Below are 18,356 nucleotides of genomic sequence, written 5' to 3'. Positions count from 1 at the left end.
TCCTTCTCACTAAGCTAGAAGACACGTTCTTGCCGTCCCAAAATCCATCCTTTCCACATGTTCATCATCATCAGACCGAGACTACTAGCACCGATCACCAGAGCAGCCGTCTGATCCTGGTGGCTGAAACAACCAACCAGTAACAACAGCATGAACACGGCGCTACCTTAGCTGTGCTACGGCCTACGGGGACCTAGTAAGTTTTTAGTTTTTCAGTCCTACACTCCTACTAGTAAAAGCACCATCTATATATAGTTTCGCATCACTGAACTCGAACACCGTCCAAAAGTCAGACACTGCGCATGCCGGATGCAGGGTTGTTGGGCTAGGCGGCAGGCGCAGGCGGCAGGCTCCAAGGCTTCGCCGGCTCCGGCAGTTCAGATGGTACCACTTCGTGCTGATCTTCGTTGTAGATCACCAGCTGGTGGTTGTTCTCCAGTGGAGCTGCCCAAGAGATGGGTTGCACTGAACCAAGAAACAGAACATGGGATCAGATGGCTGAGAATATCGAGATGCAATCGGTTGAATGTCGAAACACTAGTCCATGTCAGAAAGCCAATGTCCCAGGCACAACTGTAAATGAACAACCAATTGGATGTACCATATGGATGCAGTCGGAAAACAACTGTCCAGAAGCTATATCACATCAACCAATAGCACAGTAACAAGCCATCCGGCAAAGCGTTCGTTTATTTCTACATTTGGCAAATTTTGAGGTCATGAATTCAACAGATGGTTTCAAAGATATACCGTACTCATGCCCCAAGCAAAAAGGCAAACTAGAAAACATTGAATGTAGAATGTCCAATTTATGTAATATACAATATCACATTACCTTCTTCCAGTTGGAGAAGTTTACTTGATCCTGTACGCGTGAGACCACTTTGGCTTGTCTGGGAACGCTTTCTAACATAGTCCTTTTGTAATGGTGCAGGTATCTTGAATGAAAAATGAGATAACCCCACACCTTGTGCGACGTATTCTGGGTGCTGTGCGAGGTACCTGTCCAAGAATGGAATTCAAAGAACTAAGTATAAAAATGCTACCATTGATCAATAATTTTGGGAATAATTGTAGGCTGGTACATAGCCATTACTTGCATGTAGTCCACAATCTACATACATATAAAACTGGACATGAGCACTAATATGCTTAAGGGAAGAGGTTAAAATGAGAGTTGAGTAGTTGACCAAAAGGACTTGACATACTTCTCAACATCATTCGTTGATCTCAGTTGAACTCCAGTAGGGGACCTATAGTACCTGAAATCATGAATAAAACATCAATAAGAACTCTACCATATTTATTCAAAATGTCACATATATTTATGGGTTACTGATCATAGGAACACAAATTATGCAGCAGGGTACATAAGTTACCTCTTTCCAGTATCTCCATCCCCAACACAAATCTTCAACATTAGTGATGGGGGAAGAAAAATGGTGTACAAAAATGACAATGCTAGAACATCATAAACATGATAGTAACATGAATCTGGGTGAGGATTTGACTGCAGTAAACAACATCAGCTGCTGGTATAAATATATTGATTGAAGGGGAACTGTTTTGTGTGATATTAACTAGTACAATACAAATTATTCCCGTTTCCTTTAAGCAATTAAAACTTAGTTTTTTATTTATTTGTTTGTTGCCATGGACTGGGAACTTAGATCATAGATCATATGTCAGCCAGGGGAAATACAACAGACAGCACAAGTATGCATATGAGTTCACAAGATCCTGGGAAGTAAGTAATAACTATGATACCATTTGTTCAGAAATAAGCGGTCAAACTAGAAACCATTTAACTAGGTTCGGAGAGAAAAATGTTACTCACACATCAGCAAATCTTGTGCTTCCTTCGCCTCTTATCTTAATTAACCTTTCCCATCCTTGAGGAGCCTGTGCAATGTCAGGTTTATCAATTGCCCAAAGCATGCTGCCATCCTGAGATACATCTGATGGATCATTGCATGTCACATCAGGCTTCCACTCACGGGCTTTTTCACAGACAAAAGGATCTTCTCGAATTCGCTCTCGAATTTCTTCATACTTCTCTTTTGTTGAGATAAGTCTCCATTTCTGGCATTTAGCACATTGAGCAGCAAAGGCTCCAATCTTCACTGATGCACGCTTTGATATATTTGATGGCTTCGATGGTTCAAGTGACCAATGGTTTCCACTCTGCACATCTTGTCCCCTATCACTTTTGTCATTCTTATAAATGACTATTTGATGCAATGCATCGTCACACTGGTCACCATCTTTATCAGATGTCTTTTGTCTCTTCCAAGATGGTGGAGGACCGATCACGGAATTTTCCTGGTTTGACTCCATATTTCTTAGGGACCTATTGAAGTGATAGTAAAAAAATAATGTTAGAAGCTAAAATCTAGCTCGAAAAGACAATGAGTAGATATGCATAACATATGCAGTTCAACTATAGCATTAGCCAAGATCTAACATATTGTAACCGTTGCACAAAATAATGTCTGAGCCTAGTAGGTCCAATGTCAGTATGATGCTATAGCCTCCCATGGAAATTACAGCAATATAAAGCATTTGGCTTTGGAATTTGGAGAAAGGATCCAGAGAAAACAGAATTTACAGAAGGGATACTTTCAAACTGGGGTTGACAAGTCTGCAAGTCTAAAAGATCCCTAAGGAACATAGATTTGATGCAAGCGGAAAAGTGACCAAATATATCCTGTTGTAGATACACAGTAGTGCAGCTGAAAAATACAGAAGGGAAACAAAACAACATAACTGACATACAAAGCGGATTACCTAAAAAACCCTCATTCATTGTAAATCTTAGACTTAACATATCTAGATTCTAGAATACTGGAATCTATGTTCACAAATATCAAAACTATAATTTACAATCAAACAGTCACCAAAAGAACAACCATTCCAAGTTGGCAACAGACTCCTACAGAGCACTTTACATAAGGCCACTGCTAATAAGTTCTCTATGATGTGATAAAGGAAGCATTTGCTTAAACACATGATTAACTAGTATTTTCACATCCTTTTCATTATGGCAGTATAAGGTTAGTTAATATACTGTAGAGATACCCAACATCTACAACTAACTAGAGGCAGTGTAACATCCTAAGATCTGTAGGCTAGATACTAGGAATCATTAGAAGCTGATGCCTCCTTAGTAATGGCAGGGCCTAACCAGTCAGGTTCACCAAGTTCCTTTTCTCCAAACAAGGTATTTCTTGAATCAAAATGGAAATTTGTATGTCAGGTTTCACTATGGTATGGCATAAATTCTGAGCATTTAACAACTGAACTAACTAGCACAACATAATTATGAAGATTCCTCAGCTTGACTCCAAGATATCACTAGAAATAAAAATATTTATGAAGATGGTCCCTCATTAGTAAGATTAGGAATTACCAATCTGATCCAGTTACAATAAGGTCCGCCATAATTTCCTAACATTTAATAAGTACACTAAGTAGAGCTAGTGCAGCACATAACAATAACCCTAGGTTAGATATAATCCATCATTAGCAATAGAAACACAGCATTTTTTAGGGTCCTTTTTTTTTTAGGGTCAGAAACACAGCATTAAGTTGCCAAAGCTATGTCAGCATTCCAATAACATTAAATTAAAGAGAAACGTTAAGAAGCTAACATTTCTTGTTTTCTTGCAAGCTTGTGAGCCACTTTCTTAGACTTGAACTTGTATGAATGTGTTTCAGAATTTTCAGACACAAAACATGTCCATTAGCTATGTGCAAAATGGAAGGGCGAACTATAAATGTTTAGACCACAGACCTTTTGTTCATCCTTTTCTGTAAAAGGTGACACATGTGATTTTACCTTAGTCGGGAAATAAAACCAGCATTTCAATACCAAGGAAAAAATCTAGATACCCTCCCCCCTATCGGCAGTCAACTACTTAACCCTCCAACCTATAAAACTGGGTATTCCACCAAATTTTTATTTTTTTAGACAGTGGTTTTGCCTTTTTCTTTTTTATTTATTTTGGATGAATCATCGAAAAATCATAATAAATCATAGAAAAATCATAAAATAGAAATCCCCATTTTGTTGGACTCTACATGAGTAGATCTACACAGTAAACATATAATATAGTATGTTGTAGTACAAAATTTTTGTTGTAGATTTTGATCTATTCTTTTCTATAATTAACTTGAATAATTCATAATTATAGTTTTTATGGTCCAATTGCAGTGAAATTTTTATGGTAGCCTAACTATTGTATGCTTGAACAATAGTAAAAATTTTGTACTTATCGGATCATATATAACTTAGCTATAGATTTAACAAGCATAAACCCTAAATAAATCTATAACTATATAATCCATGATCCAATGAGTATGAAATGTTTACTACAGTTCAAGCATACAATAATTAGGTCACCATAAAAATTTCACCACAATCAAACTATAGAAACTGCAGTTATGAATTATTCCAATTAATTATAGAAAAGAATATAAAAATCTATAGCAAAAAAATTGTATTAAAACATATCATATTATATGTTCACTATGTAGTTCTGCTCATGTGGAGTCCAACAAAATTGTATTTACATTTTATGATTTTTCTATGATTTACTATGATTTTTTGATGATTCATTCGAAATAAATAAAAAGGAACCACCGTACAAAACCTCTTGAGGGTTATTTGTCCCGTTTTTGAAAGGTTAGGGTGTGGAATACCTAGTTTTATAGGTTGAGAGGTTAAGTAGCCGACTGCCGATAGGTGGGGGTTTACGTAGAATTTTCCCAATACCAATAACACATGCCCCTGGTATTCAAACAGTAGAGTGCTAATCAAACCAACATCACAAATCATGATCCCCTGGTATTCAAACAGTAGAGTGCTAATCAAACCAACATCACAAATCATGATCCCCCACCCTGAAGCGCACACACTTCTATTTTGTATTTTCACTTCTTTCAGGCTTGCAAGACACGCCAAGCAAAATTATTTGGCCTTCTAGTTAGCAGGGGAAGCAACTCTCTCATTCCTTCGTCTGGAAGGTAGAAACTAGAAACAACACAGGCGCATAATAACGCAGCACAAACTCTATCTAAAATTCGAAACAATACGATGCTAATACGAAAATCCATCAGGACCGGAATTCAACAAACCCCAAAAAGAAAACCCGGGCAAAATGCGGTGTGTGTGAGTAGAGTACCGCAAATAAAACCACAATGATCAACACAGAGACGAGGAGGAGCGAGCAGAGCGTATACTTGTATCGCTCCCAGTAGCGGCTGCGGGGCGGCCAGATGGGCTGGTCGTCCTCCACGGGAGCCTCCGAAGACGGGGTGAAATGCGGTGGTGACGACGGCTCGCCGCGGCGGGCGTCGCAGGCGGCGTCGAGCCGCCGGAAGAGCTCCGCCCGGCGGGGGTCGCGTCGAGCCATGGTGTCCAGCGGGCGGCGCAGCGCGCGCGGGAGCTCCTCGACGTACTTCCGGCTTGCTCGCGGACGCCGCCGCGTCCGCCTTGGTGACCTCGAACGCGCCAACGCGCGCGCCGTGCAGTAAAGAGGAGGGTACCGAGCGGCCAAGCTGGTGAGTGGTGACCGTGCAGTAAAGCCGAGTGTGTTGAGTGATGACTGAAAAATTGAAAAATTTCTAGTGAAAGTTTTATAGAGAGGCTAGAGTTATGGTTCGGACCTACAACTCAGGAGGTTCTGGACTCCTCCAAAAAAAACCATGATCATGATTTTCTTTTATAAAAATTAAAATATGTATTTAACAAACTTTACGAAGCAGTAGAATTAATTAAATTGTAAAATTCGGAGCCGTGAATCTTACGGATCATGACACGCTACCCACTGCACTAGAAGATTTGTTTATCTCTAGCGAAGAGTGCAGGGTCCTATATTATCTTCGAAGTTTGGTATGTCAGTCATTTTGATCAGTAATTGATAAAAAAAATAATTAGCAAGGAACAAAGAACTTATCGGTAGGATTCTGAATAGTTCCATAAAAGGAGTATCTGTCGAACTGTTCGGTACGTAAATAGAGCCATCGGCTATAGAACAGATTCATGGATAGCAGCTGGAATTAAGAGCAAATCTAAGTGTAAAGAAACATATCTAGCTTATTAAGTCAACTTATCATCACCATCAGTTGGACTTAACCGAGATAGTGCAAATAGCTAGGGCGATAAATCAAATAAAATTTGCCAACGAATCTAATTACTATAAGATTTACTTTTAACTCGCATCTGTGATGATTAAGATAGCCGATTGACCACACAAGTTATAGTAGATAGAACCAAACTAATAAGATTTAACTCAACAATAATATTCAAATAGGACTCTAATTGAGACAATTTGAGATAGTGAGATCAAATTAAACGAACCAGCTAATAAAATTAACTATAACATGATACCAGACTTGACTAATTTAATGATTAGACGAGAATAACAATAACTATCATCTATTAAGATACTGCAACAAAATTGTTAGAAGAAGCTGATAGATCTATGATCGTCAGATAAATTGTAAAATCTAATGACTACGCATAAGAGATCGAATGATGCAGTCTTATAGCAATTAACATAAATCGATAACTTGTGAACTCAACTAAAATAAACAAGATGTTGAAGCAATGGCAGCCTTGCTTGAGTTAAAAGAGATAGGATAACTTGGTAGATTAACTAAACGAAATTACAGCGATGCATCCTTTATTAAAGCTTAAACAATCCGTCGCTAGATAAAATTCGATAAATATTGAATAAATCTAAATGAAGTAACAACGATATGCACGTAAACTAAAACTAAATTTACTCGGTAAACGAATACTTACCAGCAAATCAAGTCGTTCGAATGTGAGATGTCTTTGATCGGCTCGAAAGAACTCGCAGAAAGGAAAATAGTGAAGTCGCTGACGAGAAAGTAAATTGCAAGGAAATTATAAATGTTTGTTTGATTGGATGTGTATCAACCTTTTCCAGATTTCGTGCATTTGATATTTATACTCCTAAACTAACCAAATCCTAGCCGAATACGGCAGATACAAGATTTAAAAGAAAAAAACTTTCTAAACAAAAATAATTCAAACCGAATCACGACTCTACCTGAACCTGAACAAACCCGGCCTTTTCGTCGTTCAACCGATCTCCATATCAGATCCATCATTGCTTTCCAAATCGGCAGTTCATTCCTTTCCAATGCTCAATTTGACACGTGTCAAAAAAATGGTGTCAACAATAGTAGTATATGAGCGTGAATTAAAATGTTCCGAATCTCTAAATACGATTCTTGCACCAAACCGGGCGAAACCATCGTGCCACGTCGCCCGCTAATCCTCTAGCCGTTGGATCTCGTGAAGTCGTAATATCAACCGTTCGATCCGGGTGGGCGCTGTCCTCACGCCCGTTAACCCACGGATCCGCGGCGCTCACGAATCGTTGCGAACCCACTCAGCCGTCTCCGCTGGCCTCTCCGCCTGCCTCGCCGCCCGCCGCCCTTCCCCAACCGCGCCGCCTGCGCCTCCCTCCGCTTGCAACAACCGCCGTTGTCCTCCCTGCCAGGCAACCCACCGATGTCATCTTCCTGGCGCCGACTCCTTTCCCGCGGTGGCCACTAGCCCGCGCGAGGCCAGGCCGAGGCTAGTAGCGGCGCCCGCGAACCAGCGGAGGGCAGGTCCAGGCGATGCGGCCACCGCCGCCGCCGCCTCCATCGTTTGCTCCTCCCTCGACAACTCCTCTGCCGGCGTTGCCTCGGCCTCGACCTCGTCATCAGCCTCGTCCGAGCCGACGCCCAGGCGATGCCACCTAATCCTCAAGTGATGGGCGCGCGCGTGCACCATCCTCGAAGACCACGGCGGCGGCGGCGGCGCGCGGCGGCGGCTCGCTCTGGGAGGCGCTCCCCGCCATCGCTGTCGTCGGTGGGCAGGTACGTGCTGCCGCAGCCTTCTACCTCTGCATACAGATCCACTCATCCCCTCCCTAGATCTAGCCAGCGCGCTCGCTCACTATTTGTTTGCCTTTTTTTAACATGACTCCAGAGTTCCGGGAAGTCATTGGTGCTCGAGAGCATAGTGGGGAGGGACTTCCTGCCTCGTGGATCTGGTAATGTTGTGGCTGGATCGCGTGCGTGCTCTTTCATTTCAATCTAATGCTCCGCAGGAGGACGGCGGGAGAGATGAGTAGCACAACGGCAGCCTCGACATCCAATCGCTCCACCTCCACCATGGCTCCTGCGGAGAGGAAAGCGACGGAAAAGAGCAACATGGCCACCGCCTCTATCGATGGAGACGACTGCATAGGTGCGCCTCTATCCACACTCAGACTGAATCAGCTCTGATTTATGTTTATTTGTGAGCTATGTCCGCACCATGATCAGATAGCGGCAGCAGGGCTGTATGGTTCCACAATTCCATCTCCGTGCTCATGGCTATCAGGAGCCTCTCAACCCCGAAATCCAATCAGCTGTGAGAGCTAGCAACCCTCTTTCCTACCCTTCGCTTTGCTGTCAAATGTCGTATTCTGTCTTTGGTACTGGCTAATTGTCATGGTTATCCTGCTACTACTGAGAGATCATTGATTTGCTACCAATTTTATTTTCACCCATCCCTGTTTCTTAATACCTTGATCTGCGCTACCGGGAGTAGTTTCAACTACTTTGCTTGTTGTTCAGCAAAATAATCTACGTTCTAGAGTAATATGTTGGGATCAGGGGATCCGATCAACAAGAACTCAAGACTGGAACGAGAATAACAGGACTAGAGTGATTAACTGGTTAGCGATAATGATTCCACTTCCTCCAAATAGTTAAATCCCATGCTATTTATAGCCTTGGGGGGATGAGCCTGATTACATCAAGTGCCCATTACAGCTGTTACAACCTAATCTCTAAATACTATTCCTGCATCAAATCTGTTAGCGGGATCACGCCTGCAACGAGGGCGCCTGCCCTGTGCATCGGTGATGGGTTCAATCGTCTCGCACATTTACATACTGCATCTACCACGGTATTGACACCTATGATGACTGACACATACAAGCTTTCTCGCTAAGGACGCATGGACAATCAATATACGTCCATGACGGGCCTTTCGGGGGCGCCAACGGAGCATTCTGAGCACATAGTGTTAAAACTGAGTGTGCAATGGGCTAGGAGTTAGGACCGTTCAGTCTTGTTGAATGGAATTCTGGAAACTTTTCTGTGCTAGCAAAATCGCAGGAATCCTCCCATATAACCAGATAAGCATGTGTTAGATCTTTGTTGTCGCTGAAGTTTCCTGTGGTCCACCCATTGATTGGCTTCTAAACCTTGCCAAATGCCAGGTTTACGACTATATGACTTTCATGCATTCCAGTTCAATACAGTAGAACTGCTTTTGCATTTAAGCCGATTTCAGCTTTCTGAAGTGTGATGACCTGCTTGCGCATATACCTTTTCCTTGTTGAAATTATAGCTTCCTTGTTCCTGCATATTATTTCCTTGTTAAACCTGCCTTGCCTAAAACTTCAGCTTCTTGTTGCAAGTATCTTTAGCCTGCGAGTCTCCGGACGACTGCTTCCCGGTTGGAGAAGGTGATTGCTGGTCAGAAGAACTGAAGAAGCTCAAGTTCGCCTGGTAGTCTTGGGTCGTTGAAAATTGACCCTTCGCTTTGGCCCTTCAGCTGGTTGGCTTCGCTCGATGTCACACGCTGGTTGGCCTTCGCCCGGCAACCACCCCCAACATAGTACTATCATTAGCCGTTGACAAAGAACTATTGTTTTGCACTATATACATTACCATCAATAATAATAATTTCTCAAGGAATTGTAGACTATGAGAGGACTTGCATACATACAATCTTTTTGACTAAATGTTTCTCAGGGCTTTTAAAACAAAGTTACCCTGAGTTTGGTTTCCATGGGGACTTGCCTCAAGGAGACATGCCTACTCAGATGCCTCTGCACTACAAAAGCACAGTGCCTTTCCTAAAATACTCGACAGGTACACATTTCTCACAAGTAGTTTTCTTTTTTACCTAAGCCTTTTTAGCTTTCCTCACACAACTCAAATGTCTGTCAACTGCGGGAATTGCATAGAGCAAGTATTATAATGTGTACTGTCAAAGCCATAAAAGAAATGTGTACTGCAGGTATTATAATGATCTGGTTTTGAAGCCTTTTAACATACATGCCATGACTGTCATTGAAAATGAATACGCTCCTATGATTATTATCTGAACTACATAGTCCACAGTAGATTCCAAAACTAGACCCTTGACATGCATGACATGAACATGAATTACATGACTTTAAAGGTTTGACCAAGTTAGAGAACACCATAATACACTGCTCATATGCATAGTACTAAGTTACTACACTGGACCTCTTTTGATCAAAGTTACTGCATGGTTGAGCTTCTGGACATTCTATGCATGAACTGTGAGCATATAGCTTTCACCATACATAAGAAAAGCTACATAATAATTGTCTTTCATAAGAAATGGGAATATGCCAATTTTCACATCAAAAGGATATGCCTGTGGTTGCATTACTCCATAATAATTTCCTAATCAACATGCTTAAAGCAGATTATACGGAATTCATAGAGCAAAAGCTGGATCTTATGTCTACTGTCCTTTTTTTTCTTTCCCTCACAAGGTACTCCAGAGGTTTGCAGATACTGCAATTCAAGCAAAACTAGTATTAAACTTCGTCTTCTCAAGAGCTCTGCATTAGGTCAATCTGCATAAAGGAAACTTTCTGTTATACTCACATATACACATACCACATGAAGCTGCCAAATTAGATAGTAGAGATATAATACAAACATAATGGATACATCCAAAGATTTTGAGCTAAGCAGCTCGGCCTTTCTCAAGAGTTGACAACTTTAATTTAGCCTTCAGTGACATGCTACATCATGCTAAGTAGTATTTCTTTGGTATTCCACACATAGAGGATTTCAGCCATATTTTATGGCAGGTCAAGGAAAAAGAAAAAACATCTTCGTTCCCCTCAATTAAGCTCCAGACCAGCTTGTGATTGGTGCGTGAAAACATTAAATAAGTAAATGCACCGAGAGTGGATTTAGTAGCTATTCGGGATTTTTTCGACAATTTACAGCATGTGGCCTGCAACACTCCTACGAGAAAACAGGAGATCCATAACCATAGCTTCTGTTCGTTTTGTTTACAAAAAGAGTTTTACTCCACCGGAAAGATCAAGTATATAAACAGCAATGGGCTCCAAACCCCTAATTAACTACACTACGCTATAGACATGTTTATGTCAAGCAAAAATGGTGCCTGACAAGGAGACATCTAGATGGCCAACCAGGAAGATTGAGTTAAAAAAAAACAGCGACCCAATAAATGTACTCGACGGCTCGTCAACTGGTCACATGCGGCAACGCCGCATCCATTTCTAGTCATAACTATTCTCCATGATCCAAAGTTTACATAAGATCTGCTTTATTCACCACGATCCAAATATTTACATAAGCTATCACATTTCAGATTGCGATTATCGTCCGTGATCGAAATATTTGCATAAAACTTCTACCACGGATCGTGGTTGTTCTATTATTCTATACAATTCAAATTTTGACATAATAACCTGTATTTTCGACCATGTTTTTTTCAAATTAACGTCTCGTTTCAGATGTCCGTGGGACGTGGCCCCATTCCCTTCCGACGCCGCCGACGGACTGGACACCCAGCCAGTGGTGTGTAAGCAGAAAGCCGGTCGCACCGTCGCCTCCTCTCTTCCTCTCTCTGTTGCACCTCCCGTCCCGCGCGCGCGTTCACCGCCAACGGCCGCCGCCTGCTCGACGAAATGCCCAGAGCGACGCCGTTGCGCGTGGGACGTTGGCTTTGCAGGTGGCCGCGCCCAGCCGCCCACTCCGGGTGAATGTATTCTGGCGGTGCCGGCCCGGGAAGGCACATGCTCTGCCTTAGGATCTTGTTCTCGAGATTCGTGCGGATGCCTCACTGCTTGCCTCGGACTCCATTTGTTGCCCCGCGTCTCAGGCAGAAATCACTGGCCGTGGCCCCCACATGTCAGGTGTTTCCTCTAATATATTGTCTGAACCCTGAGACCAGAAATATTCACTGTGGGTTCCATGTATCACAAGCAATATGTAATAAGCACTACCAACAAATCTAATATATTGTACTTACATGGCACTGGCATTGAAATTCTTGCATTGTTTTGCCATATTTGTCTCCTTTCTTTGTTCCAAAGCCGACCTCCCAAGAGTACATGTTGTAGAACTCTTGTGTTTCACTCACACAATCAAATGTCATTCCAGGTGTGGGCTCGAATATAAATCTACCCTTTCTGTTAGATGCATTCCGTAGCGCCTTCTCAATTGCACCCATTAAGCTTCGTGTGCACCCATCCGGTGCATCTTTAGGTAGCTTCTTTCTGTGAAAAAATTGTACATGAACTTCTTAAGACTTTATTGCTGCTGTATACTATAAACTTTTGCCAAATAAGCAAGCATACTGATAAAATGTGACGACTACATAAATAGTTGGTGATGCCTAAAATGGTCAGAACCAGTTCATGTACAGAATTGTTGTCTGATACGCTATTGCTTTCATTAATCCAGCAGTCAATAGTCTTTAATGTTTCTGTTTCCGTGCACTAATGGGTTAACAAAAAGTCAGAGCACTTAAGTTCTCGTTGGTTCCACATCTTTGGTTTAAAAGAAGAGGTTATCCTTGCTGTATAGATTTACAATTCAGGCTGTAAAAATTAACCATTCCATGGCACACTAGTATTATACAATAGTAAAGCTGGCAATAAAGGCATACCCCTTAGGCCATGGTTGAACTTCATTTTCAGAAGATAAAATTGTTAGATTAAATGAATCATTGCCTTCTCGATCCATCGCAACGCCAGCCGGCACAGATTCAACCTGCCTTGCACCAAAATCTGATGATTCAGTTCCTCTAGAGTTCCTGGTAGAAGTTGCTAATGCACGTTAACACCGTCTCAGCCAAAAAACAAAAGGCATACAAATTTTGGTAAAGCTACAAGTTCAGATTAGTTTCCATTGCATGCTAACAATTCCTTTAAAGTTTCTGCCACTAGTTACTTATGCAGTTCCTTTAAGATTTGGTAAATTCAAACCACCAATGCCCAGAACCATTTCAATCTCAGTAAAACTGCCTGAAACAATTTTGTGTTTATTAAATCAATAATCATCATTGGTAAGTTCTACCTTGCAATTATGGGGGGACCAAACACACAGAACATTTAGCTTATATTTGGTACCACATCTTTGTTTAAATAAATGAACTTTTTCCTTCATCTATAGATTGACGATTACTGCAGCAATATTTAGCATTATCCTATCTTTCATTTACCATTTAAGAATACACTATCATTATACTAGATTATATGTGGCAGTAAAGGTCTACCACTTATGCCATTACAACTGTTTACAGTCAAAGCACACTAAAACAGGATCTGGGAACACAACAGCCTTTCAAATGTTGGTCACGCTATAAGATTATGATAATTTCCAAAGGAGGCAAACAATTCCTTCAAAGTTTCTGCTACTTCCTAGCAGGAAAAGAAATCCGAAACAAATTAATCTTACAGAAGATGAAACCAAAAAGAGGTAAACACCTGAAGCTTGTTTCGAACTCGCAATGGGATGATGATGCTGAACCGCATTGCTCTGCCACTTCCTAGCCTGATCTTGGTCCTCTCTCCCATTCATTTTAGCTGATCTACAACTTCCGGAAAAAGCGGATCTAGGAACCGCACGGGTTGGCCATTGTAGAGCTCGTGAGGAGGAAGAACTAGCCCATCTCAGCACACCATAAAGAACAAATACGAATCCAATGCCTGCAAGTGGTCCCAAGGAATCTTGCCTAAAAACGTGCCTCGTCCAACTCATACAAACTTGCCTACCCAACCATGGCGGGGCAGAAACAAGCTGTGGCGCCTGCCAAAGTTGGGACCAACTAATGACAGGGAATCTTTGTGCACGAATCCAGTAGCTCGATCAGCGGTTGAGAGTTTGCCTGCCCGGGCCGGCACATTTGGGAAAACCACTCTCGCCCACTCCAGGCCTGTCCTTCTGAACCTCCATTCCTCATCCATTTCCACATGCACAACAGGCGGAACAGAGTGTCCCCAAATCCGCCGCTGAATTATCAAGTCTCCGACCGAGCAGAGGACAGGGATTTGTGAGCAGAAATCAAGCATCATCACTCATCACGCACAAATCAGGATCGGCAGCAGAGCAAGCAATCGGCGAAGGACGAACGACTCTGGGCTGTGTTTGATTTGTACTGAAAAAAATTTCACGAAAACTTTTTACACCTTTAACCATTAATTTAGAGTATTAAATAAAATATAATCAACTACAAAATCACCTACAGAACCCCTAGTAAATTCACGAGACCAATGGCCATTAACCGTACGATTAGAAGATAGTTACTGTTGCATTACTGTCATTAGATTTGTCTCGAAAAATTACACCAATCCATTAAAAAATTTCACAAATAAACTTCATTTAATACTCAATACATGCATTCTCAACCAAGGGTGTGTTTAGATCCAAAATTTTGCAAAAACCTGTAAATGCCAAAAGTTGGATGTAAAACTTTACATCTTTTTGTGTTTACAGGCGTTTAGTTGGATGGCTCATTTTGCATTCTAGTCTACAGTACGATGTCAATAAATGCTTCATCATAAGTGCTGCATGGCTGCATGCGGGCACTGCATGCGACGCATGCTGGTGCCCCTGACCACTGTGTGTCTGTGTGTTCAAACTTGAACTTGAACTAAACACCGCCAGGGGCAGCTTCAACTTGAACAGAAACGAGACACAAATACACATACATGACAAAACGCCTACCTGAACAGTAGATACTCTCAAAAATTACAAGTCCTCACAAATTACAACAGAAACTAAAAGTCCCGTTACATAAACACAGCTCAACCTCGAATCAACATATCAAGCGCAACTGAATCACGAAACGCATTCATGTGAGCACATTCCAAATAACTTGGGGCAGGCTCGCATTCAGGCTGATCTTCATATGCTTCATCAGGCACATAGTTCTCATCACGATCACAACGCCTAAAATCTTTATCCCTTAACCCAGTCCGCCTGATAAAATTATGTAGAGCCATGCACGCAACAATAATATGTGTTTGTGTTTGTGTCGGATAACAGGGTATTTTGGTCAGTATGCGCCACTTTTGTTTTAACACTCCAAAGGATCTTTCTATGACATTTCTAAGAGACGAATGTGCATAGTTGAATATCTCCTCTTTACCTTGTGGTTCGTTGGCGTTTTGAAACTCTTGGAGATGGTACTTGCTCCCCTTGTACGGAGCCAGGTAACCCGGTCGGTTTGGGTACCCCAAGTCCACCAGATAGTACTTGCCTGCAGCACCAAAGACCTGTAAGCGTCAACAGATTGCAGTTAGAAGTCGAAATGGAACTTCATGTTACAAGTGTACCTAGAGGGGGATGGGGAAATGCATTGCTGTACTTATTCATTGCATCATCAAAAACCCTCATATCATGTACTGACCCAGGCCATCCAGCAAGAACAAATGTAAACATCATGTCAAAGTCACAGACTGCCATCACATTTTGGGTTGTGATGCTCTTACGACACATGTACTGGACCAAAAGGTTTTGGGACACCACAACAGGTATGTGAGTGCCATCTATTGCTCCAATACAATCTTTGAAGAAGGGATCAAACCTACGGTGCATCAATCTGGGGTGCCTAGTTCTGAACTCTGGGTCTCTGGGTTTAATGATGTCAGCAGCAAGTTTGAGTACAGACTTCAAAACTTTATAAAACATGTTGTGTACTGTACCCATGGATCTTTCAAATCTGTCCTCGGTTTGCCTTACAGACTGTGGAGCTCCAACCATCCAAAGAAACATCCCTAAAGCCTCTATTGAGGTCGACTTTGCACTAGATTTCAAACCATAGTTTTCTACCAAAAGATCATGCAGCCGATGGAAAAGTGTTGGGGTCATTCTAAACATGTTGTAGCATTTCTACCTATTCAAAAGTTTCCTCTCTACCCATTCGAGACCACTCATGCCTTCAGGTACTTTCCTATACTCAGATCTAGAGCAGTACGTGTCAATATGCAAAGCGAGCTGAAACGTACCGTAAGTGAAACCCATGTCTGCAGAATCATCCATGAATTGTGTCAGCATAAAGTTGTCAAACTCCTCATCAGAATCAGCAGCTTCATTTCCCATGTCTGAAGCATGAACCCCGTCCTGTAATAAAGAAACATTGGCAAATAATCAGTATACAAGATAAAGATAAAGAACACATGAAGTGCTGCAATGTCAGGATAAAGAACACATCGTCCACATAAATAACATCGACATAAACAGCATTAAAATACTCGCCATGCACATAAAACCGACCACATAAACAACATCCACATAAATATCACGGAATAGACAAGTGTCATGGAAATTACTTGTTCAAGTCAACTCACATACGCCACGTACTTGAAAACACAGACAGACCACACATTGGTTAACACACTAACAGCACTAACTGAACTAATATTAGCTGCAATGCAAGGATAGAAGGGTCTAGTCAACGACCCTAGAGTAGTGCTCAATAAGAGCCTTCCTTCCAGGGGGGAGGGAGCGCGGGAAAAAGTAAGCTGCAGCCTTGTCCTTTGCAATTTTCAGCACACCAACCCACAGCTGCGCATTGTTGTCGGTGACACCACAATCCCTGGCCGCATCCATGACGTTGTCAAGAAGTTTCTCCATCTTTGATTCCTCGGCCTGCTTCTCTTCTTGCCTTTGGGAGATGAAGCCCTCCATGGCTGCATTCCTGTGTTTGTATGTCGTTGTGCAGCCAGCTGCATTTGGGACACCATGGCTCTGACTGCTGGGCTCTTCATCTTCTTGTTGGAGCTGCTTGCAGTACTGCGTAGGCTTTGGGAGCTGTTGCTGGTCCTCTTGCTTCCAATGCTGTGGGGGGTCTGCAGGTCATGATCTTCTTCTGAATCTTCTTCTTCATCACTTGGGATTTCGTCCAGGGGGTTCTCATCTCCAGGAATATAGGAAGTGGAACCATCAACTGCAACACCCATGAACATGCGGTCCAATTCATCTAGATAAATATGCCAACCGGTCTGCAGTTTTTCCACTCAGGATGCCCCTGCAATATACAAATAGCATCATCAGTGTCAAATCAGTAGTATGCATACATGGAGGCTATGACACTTGAATGAATGGATTGCATACAAGACGTACCATTGTGTTAGATTTCCACCAAGCTTCCATAGCAACAACAGAACCATCTGGTCGACGGCCAAGCCCTGAATCAGTCCGCAGTTGCTGTATGAACTGCCACAAACCCTTGAGCTGCCTAAATTTGTTCCCAAACTGCTCTCTATAATGCATAAAGCCAGTGGCTGCATAGAATCTGGATTTGATCTCTTTCCACCCAGACTTGTTCATCACACCCTTCACGCAGTTTCCCTTATCGATTTGGCTGCAGTAAATACGGCAAAAGACAAGGGTATGTTTTGGAGTCCAGACTGCCCTGTTGGTGTCGGCCTAAACGAAGCGTAACATGAGCACGGAATGTACGAAGTGACGCACAAGGTAATGCAGTCAACAATCCGGACTAATGATACACCATGAAGATCTAGAACAGAACCGACATTCTGAAGACAAGGGGGAACTTACCTGTACGGCACGACGACGACGACGGGCACCGCCTATGGTGGCTTGGTCGGCTGCCGCCGTTTCAGGTCCAGCCGGAGGACACCTTGCAGCCAGGTCTGCGCGCCCAAAGGGTGCAGACCGGCCACCTTGTGCAGACGCAGGTGCAGTGCCTCCACCGATGCCAGATCTGCGGCCACCGGCGGCCGTGGTTCGGCCTCCTCCTCGACCACTGCGTGGCCCGCGCAGGCCGAGGGTTCGGTTCTGGCCCCGTGGAGGAACGCGAATAGGAGGAGGCAGGTCACTTCCTTGGACTTCATCGCCTCGGAGGAGGTCTTGCACCTCCGACCACCCGTGCTCGGAGTTGAGGTCGAGACCGTCGAAGTCGAGGCGGCTCGGGCGTAGGCTGCTAGATCCGGTGTTGGAGTACGTGCCGGCCGTGAAGCCGTCGTACCCACCTTGTGCTGAGGACTCCGACCCCATGGACAGGAAGTCCCTGGTTCCAACGCCGGCGCCGAAAAGGTCGTCGTTGCCGTAGCCTTCAGCGTCGTAGTCGTCCCCCTCGCCGTACCCGCCGGCGTTGTAGTCGTCCATGACCGCCGAGGTGCGCAGGTGCTCGATTCAATTGCGCAGGGGCTAGATCTGCAGGCGGGGGTGCTGGATCTTGGCTGCGGCGGCGGGGGAGGGGTGGACGGCAGCGCGGCCGCGAGGGAGGG

The 18,356-nt window shown here is 43.1% G+C and overlaps 1 protein-coding gene and 2 long non-coding RNA genes across 8 annotated transcripts; 1 reads left to right on the top strand and 2 right to left on the bottom strand.

The window, feature by feature from the left end:
* Positions 1-2,382, bottom strand: LOC120680269 (methyl-CpG-binding domain-containing protein 2-like). Its single transcript, XM_039961887.1, has 4 exons — positions 1,838-2,382; positions 1,209-1,262; positions 836-1,002; positions 1-465 (listed from the first exon to the last, which is right to left on the bottom strand). The coding sequence occupies exons 1-4, from the start codon at positions 2,335-2,337 to the stop codon at positions 326-328; spliced, it is 861 nt and encodes a 286-aa protein (XP_039817821.1). The 5' UTR covers positions 2,338-2,382; the 3' UTR covers positions 1-325.
* Positions 2,383-7,403: 5,021 nt separating this feature from the next.
* LOC120678789 lies at positions 7,404-12,133 on the top strand. 5 transcript variants are annotated; one of them, XR_005676759.1, is made up of 6 exons: positions 7,406-7,899; positions 8,012-8,272; positions 8,350-8,437; positions 9,495-9,951; positions 10,932-10,994; positions 11,073-11,087. It is a non-coding gene; the product is annotated as an uncharacterized LOC120678789 (long non-coding RNA). The 5 variants fall into 5 exon arrangements; XR_005676756.1 differs by having other exon boundaries at positions 7,404-7,899; positions 9,495-10,994; XR_005676760.1 differs by lacking the exons at positions 10,932-10,994; positions 11,073-11,087 and adding an exon at positions 11,610-12,133.
* On the bottom strand, positions 11,393-18,322 carry LOC120678790. 2 transcript variants are annotated; one of them, XR_005676761.1, is made up of 6 exons: positions 17,227-18,322; positions 16,110-17,131; positions 13,587-15,377; positions 12,767-12,913; positions 12,128-12,374; positions 11,393-12,039 (listed from the first exon to the last, which is right to left on the bottom strand). It is a non-coding gene; the product is annotated as an uncharacterized LOC120678790 (long non-coding RNA). The 2 variants fall into 2 exon arrangements; XR_005676762.1 differs by having other exon boundaries at positions 13,587-15,361.
* Positions 18,323-18,356: the final 34 nt, after the last annotated feature.

The sequence above is a fragment of the Panicum virgatum genome, chromosome 6N (genome assembly GCF_016808335.1).
Source record: "Panicum virgatum strain AP13 chromosome 6N, P.virgatum_v5, whole genome shotgun sequence".
NCBI lineage: Eukaryota > Viridiplantae > Streptophyta > Magnoliopsida > Poales > Poaceae > Panicum > Panicum virgatum.
Note: the sequence above shows the minus strand (reverse complement) of the source record. Positions and strands in the feature narration are given on the sequence as shown.